General features: G+C 43.3%; 1 protein-coding gene across 3 annotated transcripts in view; it reads left to right on the top strand.

Moving 5' to 3' along the window:
• Positions 1–11,646, top strand: part of scn5lab (sodium channel, voltage gated, type V-like, alpha b) — a 212,639-nt gene extending 200,993 nt beyond the window's left edge. For all 3 annotated transcript variants that reach the window (XM_042308644.1, XM_042308645.1, XM_042308643.1), the window contains exons 23-28: positions 1,809–2,081; positions 5,606–5,659; positions 5,875–6,012; positions 6,130–6,234; positions 6,460–6,730; positions 8,518–11,646. In XM_042308644.1, coding sequence (XP_042164578.1) covers positions 1,809–2,081; positions 5,606–5,659; positions 5,875–6,012; positions 6,130–6,234; positions 6,460–6,730; positions 8,518–9,776 — 2,100 coding nt within the window. In that variant the 3' untranslated portion in view covers positions 9,777–11,646. The remainder of the gene's footprint in view (positions 1–1,808; positions 2,082–5,605; positions 5,660–5,874; positions 6,013–6,129; positions 6,235–6,459; positions 6,731–8,517) is intronic.
• Positions 11,647–24,633: the final 12,987 nt, after the last annotated feature.

Raw genomic sequence — 24,633 nt, 5'->3', positions numbered from 1 at the left:
TACCTGTTATTTACATAGAGCTTTCATGGTGAAATGATCATTAGGCCCTACATCATCATTTGGGAATCATCAAAACAGGCAGTATAAAATGTGTACAACATACTGAAGTTAGAACAGAAAGTGGCCTATTGTTACCACATCATTACCAAGTAAATACTTGACAGACACATGTTGTAACACGTATGTCAAATACAGCATCAGCATCCATTTTTGTTGGATCCTTAAAATCTTTCATGACCATCGATGCACCAAATCATGTCTAGTTCTATAATGTCTAATTATACATAATGGTTCAGATAATTATGAGAATAGACTGAAGTGCCCAAGCAGAGTAAATTAAGTAGATAGATTGAATTACAACTGCAGTCTTAGAGCTCTCCAGCAGTATTACATTTCATGTCAATTCTTCCACCCTAGGCTCTAACATATAACATCACCACACGATTTCTTCCTTAGATTCTTCGATAGATTCTTTTGAAAGGAGAGATTGCACATGTATGTGTCTAATGAGAAAACCAGTGTAATTACGTAGAAGTTGAGAAATTGCTTGGTAATGGAATTGAGCATTTTTTGTAATTACAAGTTTGCAGTTAGATAGACCAGTTCTTAATAAATCAATGTTGTTACAGGGAATTACAGCATTATTACGCAGGAATATGGACACATTTATGTAGTGTTACCAGAAAAGCTGATAAATATAGCAGCATTATTCATGTACATGCCTAATCCACTTAGTATGGAGTATTTCAATTATCTCATTCCAATCTTTCCATCCTTTCTCACATCTATAGTTATCTGTAATATTACATTACAAGTTGTTGCTCACTTCTGACAGTATTAATATTATTCTCCTTGCTGTTCCGCTGTTTGTTTAAGCTGTTGATTTTGTTATCACGTTCTCTTCCATGCATCCCCGTGTTCAGATATTCCGATGAATGTTTAGCCCGTAACATTTCCATAATCGTTATTCATTCCCTAAAGCACATCCTTAAACCCTCTTGAACATTTCATGCACACTATAGTTAGGATTTTGGGCTATTGTTCCCTCCCATTACACAGTGTTCGTTTTCTAAGTCGACACCTGTCAGCCTAGCTTGTGGCCTCTAATATGTATATCATTTCCCCTGACATCCACTGGAATTAATTTGAATTCCTGCCCATGAAATTTGCATGCTGTCGGAAATGGGGGGCTGATGTCCGCCGAGCTCGCTGCTCTCCGCCACTGTAAATCTGGCAAATGGGATTAGGCGTCACGCTGCTTTAAAATGGCTGGGTCCACTACTCAGTGGTAAACGCAAAGTGGAAGTGCAGCCCGGCTATACAGAGGCGCGAGTCTGAGTGAGCAGCAGATTTCTTTGTGACACTCTCTTGAGGGATGCACGGGGCTAAACCCCCTATCTACTGGTTCCATTAGAGCTGTGATACTCAGGATCTCCTGGCTCAGCACTCATTTCCTCTCAACCAGGAAATCTCTTACCAGGGTGGTTTGAAAAGCTGCTGCTGCTCCTGATTGAATATAAGACACACACTCTTAATAATCTCATTTGCCAGATTCAGTAGTATGCATGAACTTTGGACATTTTGGATTTGATTATTATCTTTTCATTAGGATCTCTTTTGTTTGAGTGGTTTGATATTTTGTGTTTTGGGGGGTGGGATTGGGTAAGCACTTAGGGTAGGTGAATTGAACCACAAGCATGTAGACACTGAGTTTCTCTGATTGAGTTACTGTTGTGTATGAAGTGTGGCACATGACAGCAAAAGGGGGCCGGATGGATAACTGACTTGATGTGTTTCCGTGGAAACAGGTTGTGGTGAACGCCCTGATTGGCGCCATTCCGTCCATCATGAATGTCCTGCTGGTGTGCCTCATCTTCTGGCTCATCTTCAGCATCATGGGGGTCAACCTGTTCGCAGGCAAGTACGGCCGCTGCGTCAACCGGACGGGCTACATCCACAACGTGTCCGTGGTCAACAATAAGACCGACTGCCTGGCCATGAACGACACGCAGTTCTACTGGACTAAAGTCAAAGTGAACTTCGACAACGTGGGCGCTGGTTACCTTGCACTCCTACAAGTTGTGAGTTTGGCTTTTTTTCCCCTTTCCTTTTATTTTTCCTCACAGTTTGAGACGTTCTTTCCTCCCACTTTGTACTTTATACTTTTTGTCGCTGCCCACCTTGTCTGTCCAGAGAGCCCCGAATCAATCAACAAGTCGCTAGGCTCTTATTTTTAGCAGCGACGGGGGCCATTACAGAGAATTGTGTGATCAGCGAGAGTGCACTTCATTCTTCGTTTTAACTTAGTTGGCGCGGTAGCCTAGCAACAGTTCACTTAGCTCCTTTCTGTCACCTTCTTGTGACTTGCCTCCATGCAAACCTCCCATTTGCATCTGGAAATAGTCTGACCCTCAGTCATTCACAAAAGCCAGTAATAACACGTAACCAAATGGAAAAGGCCCACCGGCGTGATTTCTCGCTGATAAGAACTCACTTGTGTTGAAGTGGGGCTCCCCACTCACTCTCCTTTTTCCTCCCTCTAGAAAGACACTCCATGCAGTCAGGAGGAAGCCCATATAAGTCCTTTCCACTGCCATTAATAAAAACATAGCTCTCACATGACACACATGCAATATTTATTTTGTACAGACTGTAAGTGTTTTTCTCTGGGTGGGGGGGGCTTCCTTAAAGGAAAGATAGATTCCCCCACTCTGTGTCATAGTTTGGAAAAATCCAGAGGCCGGAAATACAAACATATACACTATATATACAAAAGTATGTGGGCACCCCCTCAAATTAGTAGATTCAGCTATTGCAGCCACACAATTTGCTGACAGGTGTATAACATTGAGCACACAGCCATGCAATCTCCATAGAGAAACCAACTGGAACAACTGTCTTCATTGACATTTTCAACCTCTCCCTGACCAAGTCTGTAATATCTACATGTTTCAAGCAGACCACCATAGCCCCTGTGCCCAAGAATGCCAAGGTAACCTGCCTAAATGACTACCACTCCGTAGCGCTCACGTCTGTATCCATGAAGTGCTTTGAAAGAATAGTTATGACTCAAATGAACACCATCATCCAGGAAACCCTAGACCCACTCCAATTCGCATACCACCCCAACAGATCCACAGATGATGCAATCTCTAATGCACTCCACACTGCCCTTTCCCACCTGGACAAAAGGAACTCCTATGCGAGAATGCTGCTCATTGACTACAGCTCAGCGTTCAACACCATAGTGCCCACAAAGCTCATCACTAAGCTAAGGACCCTGGGACTAAACACCTCCCTCTGCAACTGGATCCTGGACTTCCTGACGGGCCACACCCAGGGGGTAAGGGTAGGCAACAACACATCTGCCACGCTGATCGTCAACACAGGGGCCCCTCAGGGGTGCGTGCTTAGTCCCCTCCTGTACTCCCTGTTCACCCATGTGTGTGTGGCCAGGCACGACTCCAACACTATCATTAAGTTTGCTGATGATGCAACGATGGTAGGCCTGATCAGCGACAACAATGAGACAGCCTATAGGGAGGAGGTCAGAGACCTGGCAATTTGGTGCCAGGACAACAACCTCTCCCTCAACGTGAGCAAGACAAAGGAGCTGATTGTGGACTATAGGAAAAGGAGGGCCGATCACACCCCCATTCACATAGACAGGGCTGTAGTGGAGCGGGTCGAGAGCTTCAAGTTCATTGGTGTCCACATCACCAAAAAACTATATGGTCCAAACACACCAAGACAGTCGTGAAAAGGGCATGACAAAGCCTATTCCCCCTCAGTAGACTGAAAGGTTTTGGCATGGGTCCCCAGATCCCCACCATCGAGACTGGTTGCATCACCACCTGGTATGACAACTGCTCGGCATCCGACCAGAAGGCGCTACAGAGGGTAGTGTGTACGGCCCAATACATCATTCTGGCCAAGCTTCCTGCCATCCAGGACCTTTATACTAGGCGGTGTCAGAGGAAGGCCCCCAAAAAATTTAAATACTCCAGTCACCCAAGTCATAGACTGTTCTCTCTGCTACCACACGGCAAGTGGTACCGGAATACTAAGTCTAGGTCCAAAAAGCTCCTTAACAGCTTCTACCCCTAAGCCATAAGAATGCGGAACAATTAATCAAAGTGCTACCCCGACTATTTGCATTTTTTTACACTGCTGCTACTCCCTGTTTATTATCTATGCAAAGTCACTTTATTCCCCTACCTACATATACATATTACCTCAATGGCCTCGACTAACCTGTAGCCCGCACATTGACTCGGTACCGGTATCTCCTCTATTTAGCCTTGTTATTGTTATTTTATTGTGCTACTTTTTATACTTTAGTTTATTTAGTAAAAATGTTCTTGACTCTTATTTTCTTAAAACTGCATTGTTGGTTAAGAGCTTGTAAGTAAGCATTTCACGGTAAATTTGATTTGAAACATTGGCAGTAGAATGACCTTACTGAAGAGCTCAGTGACATTCGACGTGGCACTGTCATAGGATGCCACTTTTCCAACTAGTCCCTGTGTCAAATTTCTGCCCTGCTAGAGCTGCCCCGGTCAATTGTATGAGCCGTTATAGTGAAGTGGAAACGTCTAGGAGCAACAACGGCTCAGCCGCGAAGTGGTAGGCCACTCGAGCTCACAGAACGGGACCCCTGAGTGCTTAATCGCGTAGCGTGTAAAAATCACCTGTCCTCAGTTGCAACACTCACTACCGAGTTCCAAACTGCCTCTGGAAGCAACATCAGCACAAGAGCTGTTTGTCGGGAGCTCCATGAAACCGGTTACCATGGCCGAGCAGCTGCACACAAGCCTAACGCTTCAAACACGCTGACAGCATTTTGGTAAACCAGAATTACAGACATTTCCAATGAAACGCTGCGTTTGCCTCACAGCATTGCGTTGCAGAGGCAGTTGCAGTGCGTTCGGTCTGGTGCATATGTTGGATTTATCTAACGCATGCGTCAAACTGTATGCGTAGACGGCTTGACAGAAATAGTAGCGGAAGGTGAATGTTGAACTTTTGTTGCATATATATCCAGATGATGCTGCATACTATTTTGCGCAACGACACTGTGGGTGAGTTCAAAGCGTAAGATCACCATGTGCAATGCAAAGCATTGGCTGGAGTGGTGTAAAGCTGGCCCGCATTGGACTCTGCAGCAGTTGAAACGCGTTTTCTAGATCACTCTTCACCATCTGCCCCCATACGAGTCAGGCCTAATCGCCCAACATCAGTGCCCGACCTCACAAATGCTCTTGTGGCTGAATGGAAGCAAGTCCCCGCAGCAATGTTCCAACATCTAGTGGAAAGCCTTCCCAGAACAGTGGAGGCTGTTATAGCAGCAAAGGGGGAAGCTGGTCCATAAGAGTGATAATAATGCCCATGATTTTGGAATGAGATGTTTGACTACCAGGTGTCCACATATTTTTGGTCATGTAGTGTATCTTCAAATCTGATGTCAAAAGCAAACATCTTTTACTGCATGAACATTGTGTACACAAATGCATCTTTTGTCCTCTGCATGTGTTTATATGGCGATAATAGTGGCACACCTAATTACCCCATCATGCCCATTGAAGTTTATGTCCTTTGTTACAAGGCTACATTCAAAGGCTGGATGGACATCATGTATGCAGCAGTGGATTCTCGTGCTGTAAGTATTAAACGCCAATGTACTTGTTTTGTATAACATTATCGAAAGGGTTTGGTACATAGAGCTTTGGTATTTTCAGTAATTTCATTAATGGCTGTCTTTGTCATAGCCATGCCTTGATGCAACATCGCAATAACATTTACCAGAATAACACAGATTTCAACTGATAAAAATGTAACTGAATGATGTATTGCTTTTTCCACTGGCTGGACTAGGTGGAGGAACAGCCTATCAGAGAGGTGAACATGTACATGTACCTATACTTCATCATCTTCATCATCTTTGGCTCCTTCTTCACCCTCAACCTCTTCATCGGGGTGATCATCGACAACTTCAACCAGCAGAAACGAAAGATAAGTATCAAAAGCATCATGGCCAACAAATGGTTTGATGTGAACAAACCAGATACCTGCCATGAAAAAAAGTGTTATTTTCACAGTGAAAATAACATAAAAGGGGTGTCTCTTTACTTAGGTGGGCAAGACATCTTCATGACAGAGGAACAGAAAAAATATTACAATGCCATGAAGAAGCTAGGGTCTAAAAAGCCTCAGAAACCGATTCCAAGGCCAGTGGTAAGCTGGAGCTAATTGAACCCTACTTTCTTGATCTTATTAAAGGGATAGATCATTTCTTTGAAGGTATTAACTTGTTTTTGATAACACCCCAGATAAGTCGAAAATAAGTTAAAACCTAAATAAAGTCAACTATTCCTTTAATTTTCCTTGCCCTAGTGTATTAGCCTCTTGGGTTCCAAAAGGGCTTTTCACCCACTTCTCACACCTCCTCTCTTCTCCCAGAACCAAGTGCAGGGCTTCTTCTTCGACCTGGTGGGCAAGCAGGCGTTCGACATCATCATCATGGTCCTCATCCTGCTCAACATGATTACCATGATGGTGGAGACGGACGAGCAGCCCGCCCGCATGGAGTACATCCTCAACAAAATCAACCTGGCCTTCATCATCATCTTCTCCTGCGAGTGCCTCATCAAGATCGTGGCGCTGCGGTGCTACTTCTTTACCATTGGCTGGAACATCTTTGACTTTGTGGTGGTCATCCTCTCCATCGTTGGTGAGTCTGTTGCTTGGGCTTAATCAGAGGTTTTCAATTATTCTCGTTACAATGTAATTACATGGGTTCATCACCTGGCAGTTATTCTGGAATAAGGTTGCTATATGTAGCTATATGTACCTGATGTCTGGCCAACGGTTTGTAGTTCTCTTCTAATGTCACGGTGTCCTTGGGTGTTACAGTTGATCACATGACCGTGCGTTGGCTGACAATGTCACAAAAATTATGCGTGCGCATCGATGGGGCTGGAAGCTGTGCTTAGCTATGATTCTGAGCGGTCAGATAGCTAGCAACAATGACAAGAAGCTGCCATGTGGGGAATCGTAGGTGGCTCGTTTCAGCTAGTTTTATCTTGTTCATGATACCATGTCTTTTTTTGCGGTGTTTTGACTGATTTCATGTCAATGCTAATATGGCTAAAATTCGCTAGCTAGCTAACCAACAATTGAGAGACAACAATGTATATGAGAGACAACAAGTGCTCCGTGTGCAAATGTATTTCTATTTTCAATAAATATTTGGAGACTAAATATAGTTTACATGTTGTCAAAAATCTAATCCAACCCCATCTGTTTGCCTCATACTTGCTCACATACTTGCTAAACAACCAACCCGTCTGTAAGCAAGGCAAACCACGTCACTAGCTGGCCCATACACAGATTATGACATTTAGCTTGGAACCTTCAAATTTACAACAGATTACAAATCATTTGAATTTAGTTCCAAACAATATCATGCTCAAAGAACACATTTCAGAATCTTAGTTGTGTTTTTCAATGCAATGTAATTACATGGGTTCATGTACAATACACCTTGGCCATCATCCAAGATTTTAGTCTCCATTTGGCAAGGTTATCTATCATGTCAATCAAGTCATTGAATTTAAGTGGGGCTATAGCTGATGAAACTAGGGCACTGTGCTTACAGTAGGTAATAGCCCCTGTTCAGTATCCGCCAAACGAATTCCCCGTTCTGTGAACATATATGTTCTGCATTGGGGGGGGGGCTGAAGCAAACCAAAGGGCCAGCACATAGATTGAAGCTAAGTAGCTGCCTCCATGCTAACTGATGTGTGTGGACAAGGATGCCCCTGTTGAGGTGAAGGTAATCCTAGCAATCAGGGCTGTCAGTGGGGGTGATTTGGGCGTGATTGAGATGCTGCATCAGCTGACTGTAGTCGGTGAGGGGCCTGGGGGCTTGACATATGGCTCTAAAGGGTGGCTCCCAACCCCCCTCTCCGATCCATCTCAGGTGACAGTCTTGTTCCATGGGGAGAGGAGGGTCACAAATCAGGGACAGATGGTAAATTGGTTGTGGGGGTGAGAGGGTTGGGAGGCAACATGAATGTCATTTGAGGGCAGACAGACTCTGTAGTAAGAGTGGAAGCCTTTATCATGGGCTCTTTGGTGATTGAGATGGTGGAAGCTGGAATTTACATGGAGGAGAACGAAGCTAATATTCACTCCTGGTTACCAATTGTCAACCTAATTTTCTAAGATATTGTGTACATAGTGTGTAGGGGTGGCAGGTAGCCTAACGGTTAAGAGTGTTGGGCCAGTAACCAAAAGGTTACTGGTTCCAATCCCTGAGCTGATTAGTTGAAAAATCTGTCAATGTGCCTTTGAGCAAGGCACTTATTCCTAATTGCTCCTGTAAGTCACTCTGTATAAGAGCATCTGCTAAATGATGTGAAAAGGTTGACCTTACTCTATGCCGTTAAATGGTTCATGATGGTCTATTAGAAGTACAGAGATCTCATTCATGTTTTTTCCCCTCCTTTCTTCCAGGTATCGTTCTCGCTGACATCATAGAGAAGTACTTTGTATCGCCCACTCTTTTCAGAGTCATTCGATTAGCCAGGATTGGACGAGTACTGCGACTCATCCGCGGAGCCAAAGGAATAAGGACCTTACTCTTTGCCTTAATGATGTCCCTTCCCGCCCTGTTCAACATCGGCCTCCTGCTCTTCCTGGTAATGTTCATATACGCCATCTTTGGCATGGCCAACTTTGCCTATGTCAAGAAGCAGGCAGGGATCGACGACATGTTCAACTTCGAGACATTCGGCAACAGTATGATCTGTCTGTTCCAAATCACCACGTCGGCAGGCTGGGACGGCCTGCTCAGCCCCATCCTCAACAACTCTCCGGAAGAGTGCAACCCCAACCTCATCCACACAGGCACCAATGCCCGGGGCAACTGTGGCAACCCCTCGGTGGGCATCACCTTCTTTGTCACCTACATCATAATTTCCTTCCTCATCGTGGTCAACATGTACATCGCCATCATCCTGGAGAACTTCAGCGTGGCCACCGAGGAGAGCACCGAGCCGCTGAGCGAGGACGACTTTGAGATGTTCTACGAGGTGTGGGAGAAGTTTGACCCGGAAGCCACGCAGTTCATCGAGTACGCCAAGCTGTCAGACTTTGCAGACACGCTGTCGGAGCCGCTGCGCATCGGCAAGCCCAACAAGATCAAGCTGATCTCCATGGACCTGCCCATGGTGAGCGGTGATAAGATCCACTGCCTGGACATTCTGTTTGCCTTCACCAAGCGCGTGCTGGGCGAGTCGGGCGAGATGGATGCTCTCAAACAGCAGATGGAGGAGAAGTTCATGATGGCCAATCCGTCCAAGATCTCCTACGAGCCCATCACCACCACGCTGAGGCGCAAGCAGGAGGATGTGTCGGCCGCTGTTATCCAGAGGTGCTACCGCAGGCATCTGGTGCGGAGGCAAATGAAGCAAGCCTCCTTCCTGTACAGATCAATGCAGATCAGTCTGACGCAGAGCCCCACGGGCGAGGGGGGCACCGCTCCAGAGAAAGAGGGTCTCATAGCCTCCATGATCAAGGAGCACTACGGGGGGCCTGAGATGGAGCTGATGGAGACCCTGTCCTCCACCTCCTCTCCACCGTCTTACGACAGCGTCACACGGGCGACTAGTGAACTTTTCCAAGTTTTAATTTCCGAACAGTCCAGGAACAGTGACTTGAGGGAACATTGCCCCGCACCCGACAGAGTACCAGACCGCGAGACATTTCTGTAATGGCAACTAGGAAATGCTTTTTTCTCTCTTTTCTTTTTTTGTTGTTTACCGAATGTAACATAGCTCAAATGACACTGGTTTAATACTTGTGGTTGTCCAGAGAATCTGCAGGGGTTTTCATAGAGAAAAGGCTAACTATTTCTTTCTTTTTGGAGAACATGCTTTGAGGGAGTACACAAAGGCGGTGTGTGTAAATCCTAGATAACCTTTGACCCTGCTCATGTCAACTTTGCTTCACAGTTAATATGCATGAATGACCTTTGCAGGGTCACAACAATTATATCACTGATGTAATAATAATTTATTAGACTGAAGGAAATACAGTTTATCAATATTTACAAAGTATGCCTGACCTTATGAGTTCATTAAAGGTCTTACTATTATTGGTGTGATTACTTATAATAAATAGTTTTCAAACTGTGAGATGTGAGAAAAAAACTAAGGGATACAATTTTTCGTAGTAAAGTATAACATTGTTGATGTTACCAGTCTTTCATAGCAGTACAATAATTACTATTTTTTATATTTTTAGAGTAAGAAAAAAAACATGGCCTCTTCTGAATTGCAGTACTACCACATTGTATTTGAGCATATTTTGAGCATTTTTGCATTTACGTTTACACTTAAAGATATCCCGAGATATCCGGGGGCCCTGCATTTTAGTTGTTTTTCTTTCATAACAATCTGGGCCTAGTTACACAAAGCTAAGAAGCAGTGCAGTAACCATGATCTGTATGTGACAATCAAACCTACATCTATCTCATGGTTACGATTGACAGATTTCTCTTTCTCCATAACTTCTGATTAAAACTGCCCCAATGGCTATATATTTTATATGACCATCAGCGATCATATTCACTATTAGTCGGACGGATAATCGTCCTATTTATTTTTTTATTTAAAGTGTGTTTCGCATGTTTTGACTGCATCATATAGAGACGTTGCGCTCAAGACTGAAAAACAATTATTTATCTATTTTGCACAAACTGTGTTTAGCAATAATTTACTACTTTTTAGGATAAAAGGGTCAAAGTTTGTACAGCATTTATGTTTGCTTGAACTCTACAAACCGTTCAGCTTCTCTTGGTTACCCATAGCTTAGGCCTACTCTCAACTATATCACTGACACTGGTTTCTATTTGACTCAAATAATAATAAGGACACCGCTCAACTTTAATATGATATATATTTTCAGGTTATGGTTGCAGGTGTGTTGAAGGGCTGTTTTCTGTAGCAATAGATCCAGTGTGTGCCTGGTATATACCCCTGTCCTGTTTCTAAATGGACCTCTACTCACATCGTTCTCCCATTAGATGCCATGGGTGTGTGACTGGGATCGCACTGCTATTTACCAGTGTCTACGGGGACTTTTCTAAAGACATTTCTGATTGCATGCTTTGTATTGGGAATGTTGGGGAACATGTTTAAAAGTCGGGAGCGATCCTATTCGTTTTTGGGTGGGACATTTTTATACAAAAATGTCATGGTGAAAAGTCAACTCTGCACATCTCTGTCATAAATGCACTGTTTTCATCCTAACGAGAGCTGCTTCATCATAAAAACATCCAAGACATGCACAGAAAATGCTTATTTTTCATTCTTATAAACTGTCAGAAATGCAATAACCTACAACAGTCATCTTCTCAGCAGTCCGTATATAATTGTTTTGTTGTTATAATGATTATTCCCAGAGCATTTCTCACTGCTCAACCACAATGCAGTGCCTCAGTGAAGCCCCCATTGCAGTAAATATTATTCAGAGAGGTTTTACTACTTTCAGTTGACATTCTTTTTAGTATGTTGCAAACACATGCCTCTGTATTTAAGATAACAACCTCCTGTGAAATAAATGAGAAAGCCTACAATATCACTGATTATTCTTTTGATTTCAGAGTCATGTATGTGGTAGTGGTGCGCGGGTCAGCTGTTTGTTCATCCGCACCCACAATTGCTAATAACCCATCTGCAACTGCCCGACTTCATGTGATAGTGAAAATCTGAGGCCTGCACTCGACCCCAACCCTAATATAGAAAATGCACTGTAAGCTACAGCCAGAGATGGCAGAACGATTTCTTTACGGGGGTACAGGATTTTTTTTGACTGATTTAGACATGTTTCTGCTGATAATTCCTGACATTTTGGTATGGTATTTGTTAGTCAACTTGTCCATAATTAGATACATGCAGCTTCTCTTCTGTCATTATATGTTGCCCTAGAAGACTAAATAAACCCTTGCTAACCAGAATAATGTCATAAATCAATAGAATGGATGCTTCTGTTGCTTTCACACAACAAATACATTTAGGGACCAGGAAGAAAATGCAATAACTCAACCCCAAAAAACTGGAAAGATATTCTGTGCAAAATTTCCAAATGACATCAGTTTGATCGGTTGTAACGAAATAGAAAACTGTGAAAACGACCCAATATGTTTTAGGAATCCTATTTTATGTGGTTGAAATACTATCAGCTTTTATGATGCTGATAAAGATGATGCACCTACAGATGGTATCTAACTGGCATTCACATTCTCTCAAGATGCTGAAAGAAAGAAATCATATTTCTTCACTCCTGTTCTGAGTCAAACTTTCGCCGACATTTGGAGTATCATTTTACTTCAATAGATGCTTAATTCTGCAGGAGTTAATATTAAGGCTATGTGAGAGGTTATAGACCTACAGTCAGTGTCTGGATTTCAGTTTCCATTTAAAATATCTGAACAGTAGGCTACAGTTCCCTTGACGTGCCATAGGCCTATTTGAAGTCCCCATCTTGTGACTGTCGAATTTGTATAGCGCCTCACAAATCATCACACAACATAACAGACACTCCTATCATCCTCTTTAACCACTTTGACAAATCTTTCCCAAACATGACTTTTCTGGGCCTCCTTTCTCTTTATTTTCAACTCTACATTTCGCGGCTTTTCTCCAATTGAATTAAACTCAGACATTGTCCTTTTGCCTACATGGATCATGTTAACATTTTCTGTCATTTCCCAAAGCATTTGGCGATTGGTGTGTAGGCTATTTGGCGATTGGTGTGTAGGCTATTTGGCGATTGGTGTGTAGGTTATTTGGCGATTGGTGTGTAGGCTATTTGGCGATTGGTGTGTAGGCTATTTGGCGTGTATTTTGGCGATCGGTGTGTAGGCTATTTGGCGATTGGTGTGTAGGTTATTTGGCGATTGGTGTGTAGGCTATTTGGCGATTGGTGTGTAGGTTATTTGGCGATTGGTGTGTAGGTTATTTGGCGATTGGTGTGTAGGTTTTGGCGATTTGGCGATTGGTGTGTAGGCTATTTGGCGATTGGTGTGTAGGTTATTTGGCGATTGGTGTGTAGGCTATTTGGCGATTGGTGTGTAGGCTATTTGGCGATTGGTGTGTAGGTTATTTGGTGTGTAGGCTTGGTGTGTAGGTTATTTGGGTGTGTAGGTTATTTGGTGGTGTAGGCTATTTGGCGATTGGTGTGGTTATTTGGCGAGGCTATTTGGCGATTGGTGTGTAGGCTATTTGGCGATTGGTGTGTAGGCTATTTGGCGATTGGTGTGTAGGCTATTTGTGCTATTGGTGTGTAGGTTATTTGGCGATTGGTGTGTAGGTTATTTGGCGATTGGTGTGTAGGCTATTTGGCGATTGGTGTGTAGGCTATTTGGTGCATGTACAGTTAGGCCCTAAAGCTTATAGGCTTACACATTAGTACCAGGTAGTCTAAAATGATAAAAGAAAAACTCAATGTAGCCTATAGATATAAACTGTAATAGAATGATACATTTATGGATTTCTAAAAGGTATTGTTTTCAACCCCCAATATTTGATGACCCTAAACCCACCAGCCCCACACCTCGGACTGGGGTTATGACTCAACCCGCTCATCACTAGTATGTGGCAGACCTGGGTGAAAATATTTTCAAATACTTTAGCTGCACCTGATTGAGCTTGCTTGGCACAATGGAAACAATGGGATAGTCCGAGCTCATCCCATCTGGAACTGCAGAAAGGCTCCATCGAACTCAATGTTTTTGAAAGAAACAGATACTATTTGAACCCACAGCTGGTATGTGGTACAGTATAATGCGAGCAATCTTCATTTTGCCAAATGAGAATGGCATTATGTTGAGAAGAAGGCGATGGATTGTACTATGACTCCGCAGCATGAAGAAGACGTTTGGATTTGGCATACAGAAGGGATGCAGCATCATGCTACAGTAGCTCAGAACATCAACTCAAGTGACCTACTATGATGTAGGTTACTGGCTGTCAGTAAGTATTACATGTCTCTATTATGGCTGCGTTTAGACAGGTAGACCAATTCTGATCTTTTTTCCACTAATTTGTCTTCTGACCAATCACGTCAGATATTTTTCAGAGCTGATCTGATTGGTCAAAAGACCAATTAATTTAGAAAAATATCAGAATTGGGCTGCCTGTCTAAACGCAACCTATTTGGTTATACAAGGAAGATTGGCTACTTAAGTGGAAACCCCACCAGGGCTACAATGCAGATGTTCCCACCGACCCTCAAAAGAGATTATGTCATTTGGAATCAGTTGGGTTAATTCTGGCATCAGTAATTTGGTAATTATTTTTTTTCCAACACAGATTGAAAGGGACTTAGGCTACCTAAGATGATCAAATCCTAAAGTAGGGCCAATAATACAGAAACTGCAGAAAAAAACATTACATTAAAGTCTTGTCTTGCATGGATGTTAAAAACAGTTAAAAACGATAGAGGAAATGTCATTGTGCTGTGCATGTCGTTATGTGCAACAAGAAGGAGTCAGTCAAAATGGATCCTAAACCTGTCTTCGGGCTCAATTCAATCAAGCGTAAAACACAGTATTTATACAGTAGCATATATAGAAATATTTTCCTGTTCCTATTCCTGTAGTCAGAAAAATCACAGAGGATGACGCTGAGGTTCTCTGAGGATAATAAGAATGCACATCCGTAATTACTGTAAAAAGAAAAACCTTCACTCGTCATTGCTTATGGTTTTCCAAGCACAATACACGTGTGCAAGGACAGTGATTTTATACTGAAAGACATTGCATGTTTGACTGGATTCTGCCCAAAGTCTTATTGCTATTGCGCACAACCTGAGCTTCTATTATATGTGTGTGTGTGTGTGTGTGTGTGTGTGTACCCAGGTGTGTGCTTCTAGATTATACAGTATGTGTATATCTTGTGTATTGGGTGTTGTGTGTGTGGTTGTGTTTTCTTGTACGTGTGTGTACTTGTATTTGTATGTGCCTGTGTATGTGGACTTCACCATACCATGGCATACAGTGCTGCGTCTGATCAGCAGGACGAAAGCGGAGCGATGCTGCTATCTCTGTGATCTGATGCTTTCAGATGGGTTCTGTGCCGGAGAAGAGGAGCAGATCGACTTTGACACCTGGACGCAGGGCACAAAGGCCCCCTTCTGTTCAGGACTTTGTTTAACAGCACATCGCTCTGGCTCCACTTCTTCTCTTTGCAGTCTAGAAGACCAGGAATTCACTGTTTATGTTTTTCTCATTTAAGCAATTACCATTATTTAAAAAATATATTTTATGTGGATGTTTATGAAGCGTGGTAACTTGAGCAGCATGAGACCATACACCTGATATGAGTGATCACTGCTGTAAGTGCACACAATTTTATTTAGTCAGAACGGATGTACTTTGTTTGTTACTTCTATAATTGCTAGTCCTGTCAATGTTACAGCCCTACACACACGCAGGCAGACACACACGCACGCATGCATACACACAGCTGTCAACCTCCACTGGGGACAGACCTTGGAGTATTTTGTCTGGATTGAGGGACTTCAAAAGTAGCACTGTTTAGGTTATATGGTGCCAATTCAGACGCACCCCCGACTCGTTGAGATGGAGACCCAAAAAGAAAAAGTGGACAGAAACTCTCTTTCTCACTGTCTTTTTTTTTAAGAACGCCAGATGTCCTCAACATATGAGCAGAGAAAAAAACACTGTGAGCGTGAAATAATCTGCATCTCTCTTTGCCTGAAACCTAGTTGTGCAACCAAGGTAAATAAGCCAATGCCCTTGATGCTACTCAGAGCATGTTCACGTCTTCTGCAATGAGGCTTGTTATGAGGAGAATATATTTTAAATAATCTAGTTGTCTGAACAAGGACGTCTATATTGAGTTGTCAACTAACTGCAGGACAATGAGTTATTGTAGAACAAAATGCATAATTGTGTAGTCAATTATGTTGTTATTGTACTATTATGACAGTTTTGTAATTCAACAGTGATCCAATTTCTAGTTTCAGGCCATGGCTAATCCAGGAATGCATCTCAATAGTCTAAAATAGGTTCTTCTCACTTTCTCTTTTCATGAATCTCCACTGCCTGGAAAGAACTGGTGAGGTGAAAGCAACTCCTTACAAGACATCAATCATATTGCTTTCACCTAATCCTGTAGTTTCAGATCAATGCAGTTGAAGAAGATTGAAGGAAGCCACTGTAGACTATTGAAACGCGCCCAGGGGCGACTCCAGGCATAAGCGACATGACCAGACTCTTAGGGCCCCAGGCTGCTAGGGGGCCCTCGCCCCCCCCCCCCAAATATGTTTTTTATATACAGTATATCTCAATTTTTTTAAAGAAACTTACTGTTGAGAGCTAGAATAGTAGAAAACATAAGGTGCAAGTTCAAAATTTGTACATCAGTACTTTTTCTCTTGTTATGTTAGTCACTGACAGTCACACAATTAGATAACAATGTTTATATTGGTCATTTAGTCTCGCCAGCCTTCTAAACTTCTAGTAATCATGGCCGAATATCGACCTCACTCAGATATCATTAACGTGGCATACGTCATCGCAAAATATGTAGAATTGCAGGAAATTAGTTATAAAAACACTCTAATAGGAGCGGCAAACAAATCTCGCTTAGGGCCTGGACACACCCCTGCAATAAGATTTGAAGAACTGTCTGTGCCCTAATCTGACCCTGGCCTGGTTAATGTCTAAATGCCCTGGACAATATCGACACATGGGCTCTGTGTGAACTGACTGAAAGTACATGACACACTCAACCACTGGCAGGACACAGACACACAAACTGACAGGAAACACACGCACGCAGACACGCACGCATGCGCGCACATGCACACACACACACACACACACACCTTGGCGAATACCCAGTTTGGAACACCCCCTAAGGGATTTGAATATTTTCCTCTGCAGGGTGTTTTTCAGTGAATGAGAAAGGCACCTATACCCATATCCACAACCTGGAGCAGATGGCGCACACAGTGAGAATCTGAACCTAAAAGATCTTACAGCAAACATCACTGTCTTTAATGACTGTTTTACACAAACACACACACGTTGTACGGGAGACATGTGGCGTAGCCTTGCCAAGTGACAGACAGCGGCGGAAATGTTGACGTTAGCCTGGCAACCCACTCACTGTATGTCCTCATCAGTGTCGTTGGGAAGGAAGTTGCTTTGATGCTTTCTATTAGATTAGTGTTTGTACAGGAGAGAGATTAGCTGTTCCTCCACGATGACCTGGTATCATCTGAGGACAATGCCCTTTAGAAAGCCTCAGTCCCTTCAGTTTGCTCAACTTTATTTGACTATAGGTGAAATAAAATTATAAAATAATTAACCTGTATTAATACTACTCCCTCCTTTTATCCATTATGATCTGAAAGGCAAAACTGATTCTAGATCAGCACTCATAGGCATTTTCAACAGTCAAAACAATAAATTCTAAGCACATGCAGGACCATGCTGTTTTCTTGTAAACATGTACAAAATTACAAATTATGAGACACTTTGTGTCCTGGACTAAAATACATTTTAAATGCAGATTCTCACTTGAGAATGCTTTTTAATCCAGGACTAAACTTAATTTGGGTCTAGGAAACAGGCCCCATATATATATGACGTATTTATGTGTGTAATTTAACACTGCCCATGTAGTCATCTCACCTGACTGTTTGGTGGTCACCTTGGGTTGTGTCTGTCATTAAAACACAGTGACAGCTGTCACTTTGGCTCAGTGTGTAACCTGTTTGTCTTGTGGTTAAGACGCGGTGCTTATTACCATACCTGCCCCGGCTCATTCCTATCAATCCGACAGTGCTGTCGCACACACTCTGCCACAGCACGAGTCAGGACTATGTATCCTCGTTATGTCAGGTGTATAAACATCGCCCAGCCCCCAACGCTTCTCACGCACATACATGTATATGTAACCAGCCTCGTGCTGCCACAGTATAAATTACCTATAGCATAACAGTATAGCTTCCGCCCTCATGAGCTCGCACTGAGACAAGCTCTTGGGACGTCTTTCTTGCAAACATAAGTGACTCTCGAAACACTGGTAGCCAGCTGCGCCACAGAGAAGCTAGCAATTTCATGGCGCGGGTCCGTGGGGGTATTTCAACATGAGCAGTGAGTTTAACCAATCAGCAATGGGGGCATGAGGGGCTCAGCAGATATATTGAAACATATCCTCATATGACATACCAACTAGTCTGCTGTATGACTGTGATGGCTGAAATACTTAACAAGTCAATCAGGCATTGTAAATGAACCTCTCATTTCTAATCTCTGAATGGTCATTAAATCAAAATAATTCATATAGTGATATGCTTTAACATGAACCTTAGACAACAGAAACCGTGAAGGCCTCAGGCTACAGTATGTAGACCTGCATAGTTTATTTGTTGCATAAGAGCTGGCCTGCGTTATGTGCCATCCATCCCATACTGCACTGAGTCCTTTCTCATGTCAAAGTGATAATGACTGATGTGGCGTCTTGGTCAGAGACTGGATGGGGACTAGGAGAAATTGTGTGCCTCATTTGGGCTGTCAGTGAAGGTTGATGTCGGTGGTATTGGGGATGGGAGGTTTGGACATTTTAAAGGGGGGATGGCTAGTCGCTAGTGGTGCACGTGTCAGCTGTTTGTTCACCCGCACCCACCCGCAATTGCTAATAACCCATCTTCAACGGCCAACTATATGTGATAAAGTGAACATCTGAGGCCCACATCCGACCCTAACCCGCTAATATAGAAAATGCACTGTAGGCTACAGTCAGAGACAATGGAGCATTTTTTGACAGGGGGTGAGGATTTCTTGACAGAGGTGAGGATTTTTTGACAGGGGATGCAGGATATTCTTTTGCCTTTTTTTTGTCTTTCTGACATTTTGGTAGGCTATATGTTAGTCAACTTGTCTATAATTAGATACTGTAAATGCAGCTTCTCTTCCATTATGTTGCCCTGGAAGGATAAATAAACCCTTGCTCACCAGAATAATGTCGGAAATCGATAGAATGAACGCTTCAATCTAGTTGACATCGGTAAAATTTTCTCTGTCATCTGCTTTTTTTCGTGGAACAAAGACATTTCGGGACTGTGGAGAAAATGAAAAAATAAAATGGAAAATATATTTCTGATATGATTTCAGTTTGGCTTAGATACATATTTTATGTGGTTGAAATACAATTAGCTTTTATGATGCTGATAAAGATAATGCACAGATAGTATCTAACTGACATTCACGAGATCTCACAATTTCCTCACTTGGAATAGCCTTCATTTCTCAGGACAAGAATAGACTGACGAGTTTCAGAAGTAAGTTCTTTGTTTCTGGCCATTTTGAGCCTGTAATCGAACCCACACATGCTGATGCTCCAGATACTCAACTAGTATAAAGAAGGCCAGTTTTATTGCTTCTTTAAACAGCACAACAGTTTTCAGCTGTGCTAATATAATTGCAAAAGGGTTTTCTAATAATCAATTAGCCTTTTAAAATGATAAACTTGGATTAGCTAACTCAACATGCCATTGGAACACAGGAGTGATGGTTGCTGATAATGGACCTCTGTATGCCTATGTAGAAATTCCATCAAAAATCAGCCGTTTCCAGCTACAATAGTCATTTACAACATTAACAATGTCTACACTGTATTTCTGATCAATTTGATGTTATTTTAATGGACAAAAAATTAGCTTCTCTTTCAAAAACAAGGACATTTCTAAGTGACCCCAAACTTTTGAACGGTAGTGTACATTCAGCCTCTTGCATATTGAAGGAAACACAGAGAGACGAAAGATAAATAATTAGATGCTTTTTAAAATGTATATTATTGGTCAGATTTTTGGTGCAAGCCTGGCTTCCCTTGGCATCCATGAATACAAACCACTGGGGATGTGGGGGTGTGGGGATAGAGGGATACAGTGGCGTGAGGAGTGGAATGGGCAAGGGGGTGGCTATATGGGAATGGTACGGGAGAGAGAGACAGATGAGATTTGGACTAGTACACCACCAGTTTGGCAAACGTTGTCCTGTGCCCTACCCAGAAGCTGGCGTGCAGTTGTATAGTCCTGGTAGGCACTTCGTCTGGGGCTCATTTGCAGTGTTGATGATGAAACCAACACAAGTTGGTTAGACGTTAAGAGTTGGAGAGGTGAGTTGGTTAAGAGGGGAGATTAGAGAGACCACGGGCATGGGGCACGCACACAATAGGTTGGTTAGAGGTTAGTGTTGGTTAGGAGTGGAGGTTAGAGAGACCACAGGGCATAGGGCACTCACACAATAGGTTGGTTAGAGGTTAGTGTTGGTTAGGAGTGGAGGTTAGACCTCGCGGCATAGGGCACTCCCATGACAACAGCTGGTCACACACTAGTCTAACTCATGGGAAGGTTACAGGTCCTACTGTGCATAAAGTTATCATCAATCTAGCTATTCTATTCTATTACTCCAGCAATGATTAGGCTTGAATAGTACTTACTCCAAGATGAGGGTCAAATATATTAGGATATCAGCATACTAACGCAGAAAATATCAAGTCAACAGAAATTATTGTGGTTTTAGTAAGAAGTCACTACAACAAACAAATGGCCATAAAAATGAACTAAAACTTGTTGTGTCAATGCAAAACCCTTAATCAACTGAAATAAACTGACTAAACCAGCCATTGACCACAGGTCACTGCTGTGAGGAAGCAGAACAGAGCAGTAGTCAAAGAGTCCTGGGTCCGGTCTTTATCTCTCTCCCTCCCTCTCTTTCGTCTCTCTTTCTGTAATTACCTCTCCTTCTCTCTCTCTATCTTCCACTCCTCTCTCCCCGCTCCCTCCCTCGCCTCCCCTCCCCTCCCCTCCCCTCCCTCTCTCCATGTGTTAAGAGATAAGCGTATGTGTCTGCGGTGGGTCCCGGGGGAGCAGTGTGTTGCTGTATGATGTTGCCATGGCAGCCGCGGTCCTGATGAGGTCTCAGGATGGCCTGGGAAGATGACTGTGTTCTCCCAGGTGGAAGGCTCTGACCTCACTCTCCCAGGGTTAATCCTCCTGTTTGCCTCCCGTCGTACAGACAGAGATGACTACGAACCACACCACTCACTCACACACACATGTATACAGTATGTACAATACACACACATGTACACACAATGCACAATACACACAGTACACAATTGTGTACACACACAATATTGGGACTATAAATTGTGCATCCTGTATTATAATTATGCTAAAATGTTTATTATATTCTACTGATTTTACTACATTCTACTATTTTCTTGCATTATTTATTTTTGTTGTTGCATTATCAAGAAGGAACCTGCAGGTAAGCATTTTGTTGGATCGTGTGTATCCTGTACATAAGGCCAATAAAACTTGAAACACACACATACAATAAGCACAGACACATATGCAGGTCCACACATGTACGCCATTTCAATGTGCTAACACATGCCCACAGCCATAGAGAGAAAATACCCTATAGTGATAGAGAAGGGCATCCCTTACCTTCAGAATCAAGGTTAGGAAAAGTAGCATTTCAAACTTCTGCAAACTGACTCATTGGTGACACCGTGATTGGCCTCGGACTCATTTGGGCTGACATTTTGTCGATGCAAAAAAGCTGTGCAGTTGTCACAACAGACATCATCACTTCAGCATGGCTTATATTAAAAAATTAAATGTTTCCTTATTTAGCTAATACTGCTTATTTTAACGCTAACAATACTTATGTTGACGCTAACACTACTTATTCTGATGCTAACACTGCCTATTTTGACAGTAACACTGTTTATTATGGCACTAACACTGCCTATTTTAGTCTTAACACTACTTAATTGGGTTGTCAAAATGAGACCCTGGGTGATTGTTTCTGGAGGACCAAAACGTTAGGTCCAAAAGATGTGAAAAGAAGAGGGACAGTTTGATCATACACTCTGGGTGGATGGGACAGTCAATCTACTCTGGTGTGCTTATCCTATGTGTTCTTCTCAGTGTTGAATAGTGTTCAAGTGTTGAATAATCGCCTTTCTCAAAGACCATCCCACATACCCCCTGAAGTTTAACAAGATCGAGAGTAAACAATTCAAGCCGCTACCAAATCGTGTGGCAAGTGCCTCTCCTTGACGAGCTTCCAGGAAAGTCAAGCCAGCAAAAGGTGAGTAGGGCCTAGGAGGGCCACAAATACAACAATACCGGAAGCCCCTCCGACAGGCTGCAGCTCTCCTTACTCAGACTTAATGCGAGTGGTCCTCGGAGCCAAGCGTGTTGTGCTGTCCTCTAGAATGCCTGACCTCAGAGCGTCTCTGTGTTTTCCAAATCTTTCAGGGTGGCATTGTCGCGCTAATTCAACGTGACAGCTCGTTAGGGGAAAGCGAGAAAGAAAGAGAGAAAGAGGGAGAGAGAAAGAGAGAGAGCAACTGAAGTTCATTATGTCGACTTGCAAGTGTCAAGGGAAAGAAAGAGAGAGGGAGAGAAAGATAGACAGAGAGAGAGAAAAAGAGAGAGAGACCGAGAGAGACTCTTCACGAAGTCCATTACGTTGACTATTATCAGCTGGCCTAAACTTCTACACAAAGCATAATATTATCCGGCCTACTTCACAGCACTTAAAAAAGTTAATTGTTTCTATTTTTGATAGGTCTAGTTATAAGAATAAGACGAAGGAGGCAAAAGTGGCCTAAAAAATGGAGATTCATATTACAGTAAGCAGAACAAGTCCATTGTACAGGGCTAAGCTATAAATATTAATGAACTGTTTAAGTCTGTGTGGACAGACATGCCTGGGTCGTATTCATTAAGGTACCAAACAGAAGAAAACAGACAAACAGGGAGGGACTAGATGAACTGTCAAATAAGAAATGCTTGTTTTCGTTTTCCATTGCAAAACGTTTTTCTATAGTGTGCCCTAAACGACATTACCTGTGTGGTTCTTGAAGCACCTTTAGGAGGATGATATTAAGGAACAGGGCAAAGGTCAGTGTAATTTACATGAATGGGAGAAAAGGCTAGTCTTAATCACAGATCCTTTGACCTCAATCCCCTCAAGGAGTCTGGGCTTGTTCCCCCCTCTCTCTCCTTCTCTTCATCTCCCTCCATCTCTGCCACTCCTGTATCCTCTGTATCAACACATGCACACACACTCACACACGCACACACACACACAATTCAAGACTTCTGTGCTCCAGAGCAAGATCCTAAACCTGCTGGTATTAAACTACACTGTTATTACCATCAACTCTAAAGACGTGTGGTAATCAACTCACTAATAATATAGCACTGATACTGTCAGTACATGGTCTAACATCTCCCCCTGCTGGATTCTACAGGTAGGAACCAAGAGTGTCCTGAACACAGATAACCTGCTCTCGGCTGAAGGAGACACACCCTCGAAGGAATTACCAACAGTTTCCCTTATATCTGCTTTGACTGAGCGGAGATAGTCAGTAGTACTCATTGTCAGTATCCAGTGTTTACAGATCTGAGCAGATGATGGGAAGGAGATGAGGAGAGTAAGTTGTATTGAGCCTATAGAGCCCCAATGGTAATGCACTCTATGGAAGAAATGGATGAGTCAGGGTATTTCAATTAGCTATAGCTTTGCCAAGCTTGGAAAACACTGGATTAAAGACAGTGGTTCAATAAATTGACGTCAGATTCACAACAACTTTGAGCTTGGTCTATGAAGGGACACAGAGGAAGTGAGGGACAATGTGAGAGAGTGAAACATTTTTTTTCCCCCTCCCAGAAGTGTGTAGGCCTACTACATACATAGCAATGTTGATTATAAGTCAGCACAGTAGCCTTGTGTAAGCAAGATCGGCCCTCCTACTGTGCTGTAAACCAGAGGACGGGCAGAGCATAGATGGACTAATTGCTTACATGGCATGTTGTTCTGAGGGGGAATTCACTCCGACACCGTGGCAGACTGGGGCAGCTAATTACAGCCTTGGGTTGGCCAACGCAGCTGCTCCACACACAGTAACAGCACAGGTCTGCATGGGGAGGAGAAACACTGCAACTTCACACATACACACACATGCATGAAAGCCTACACAGACACACACTTTCACATGCACGCAGGTACACACACTCACTTGCACATATGACACTCACAAGACTCACAGACGCTACTCAAAACCGCCCATGCCACCGTCAAAACCGCCCATGCCACCGTCAAAACCGCCCATGCCACCGTCAAAACCACCCATGCCACCGTCAAAACCACCCATGCCACCGTCAAAACCGCCCATGCCACCGTCAAAACCGCCCATGCCACGTCAAAACCGCCCACGCCACCGTCAAAACCGCCCACGCCACCGTCAAAACCGCCCACGCCACCGTCAAAATCGCCCATGCCACCGTCAAAACCGCCCATGCCACCGTCAAAACCGCCCATGCCACGTCAAATCCGCCCACGCCACGTCAAAACCGCCCATGCCACCGTCAAAACCACCCACGCCACCGTTAAAACCACCCATGCCACGTCAAAACCACCCACGCCACCGTCAAAACCACCCATGCCACCGCTCGCTCCCACTATTTCCTGCTTTTGGAGATTTGAAGTCCTGTGGAGGTCGTGGG

This window comes from Oncorhynchus tshawytscha, linkage group LG29 (genome assembly GCF_018296145.1).
Source record: "Oncorhynchus tshawytscha isolate Ot180627B linkage group LG29, Otsh_v2.0, whole genome shotgun sequence".
Lineage (NCBI taxonomy): Eukaryota > Metazoa > Chordata > Actinopteri > Salmoniformes > Salmonidae > Oncorhynchus > Oncorhynchus tshawytscha.
The sequence above is the reverse complement of the archived record's forward strand: the minus strand, read 5'-3'. Positions and strand labels throughout refer to the sequence as shown.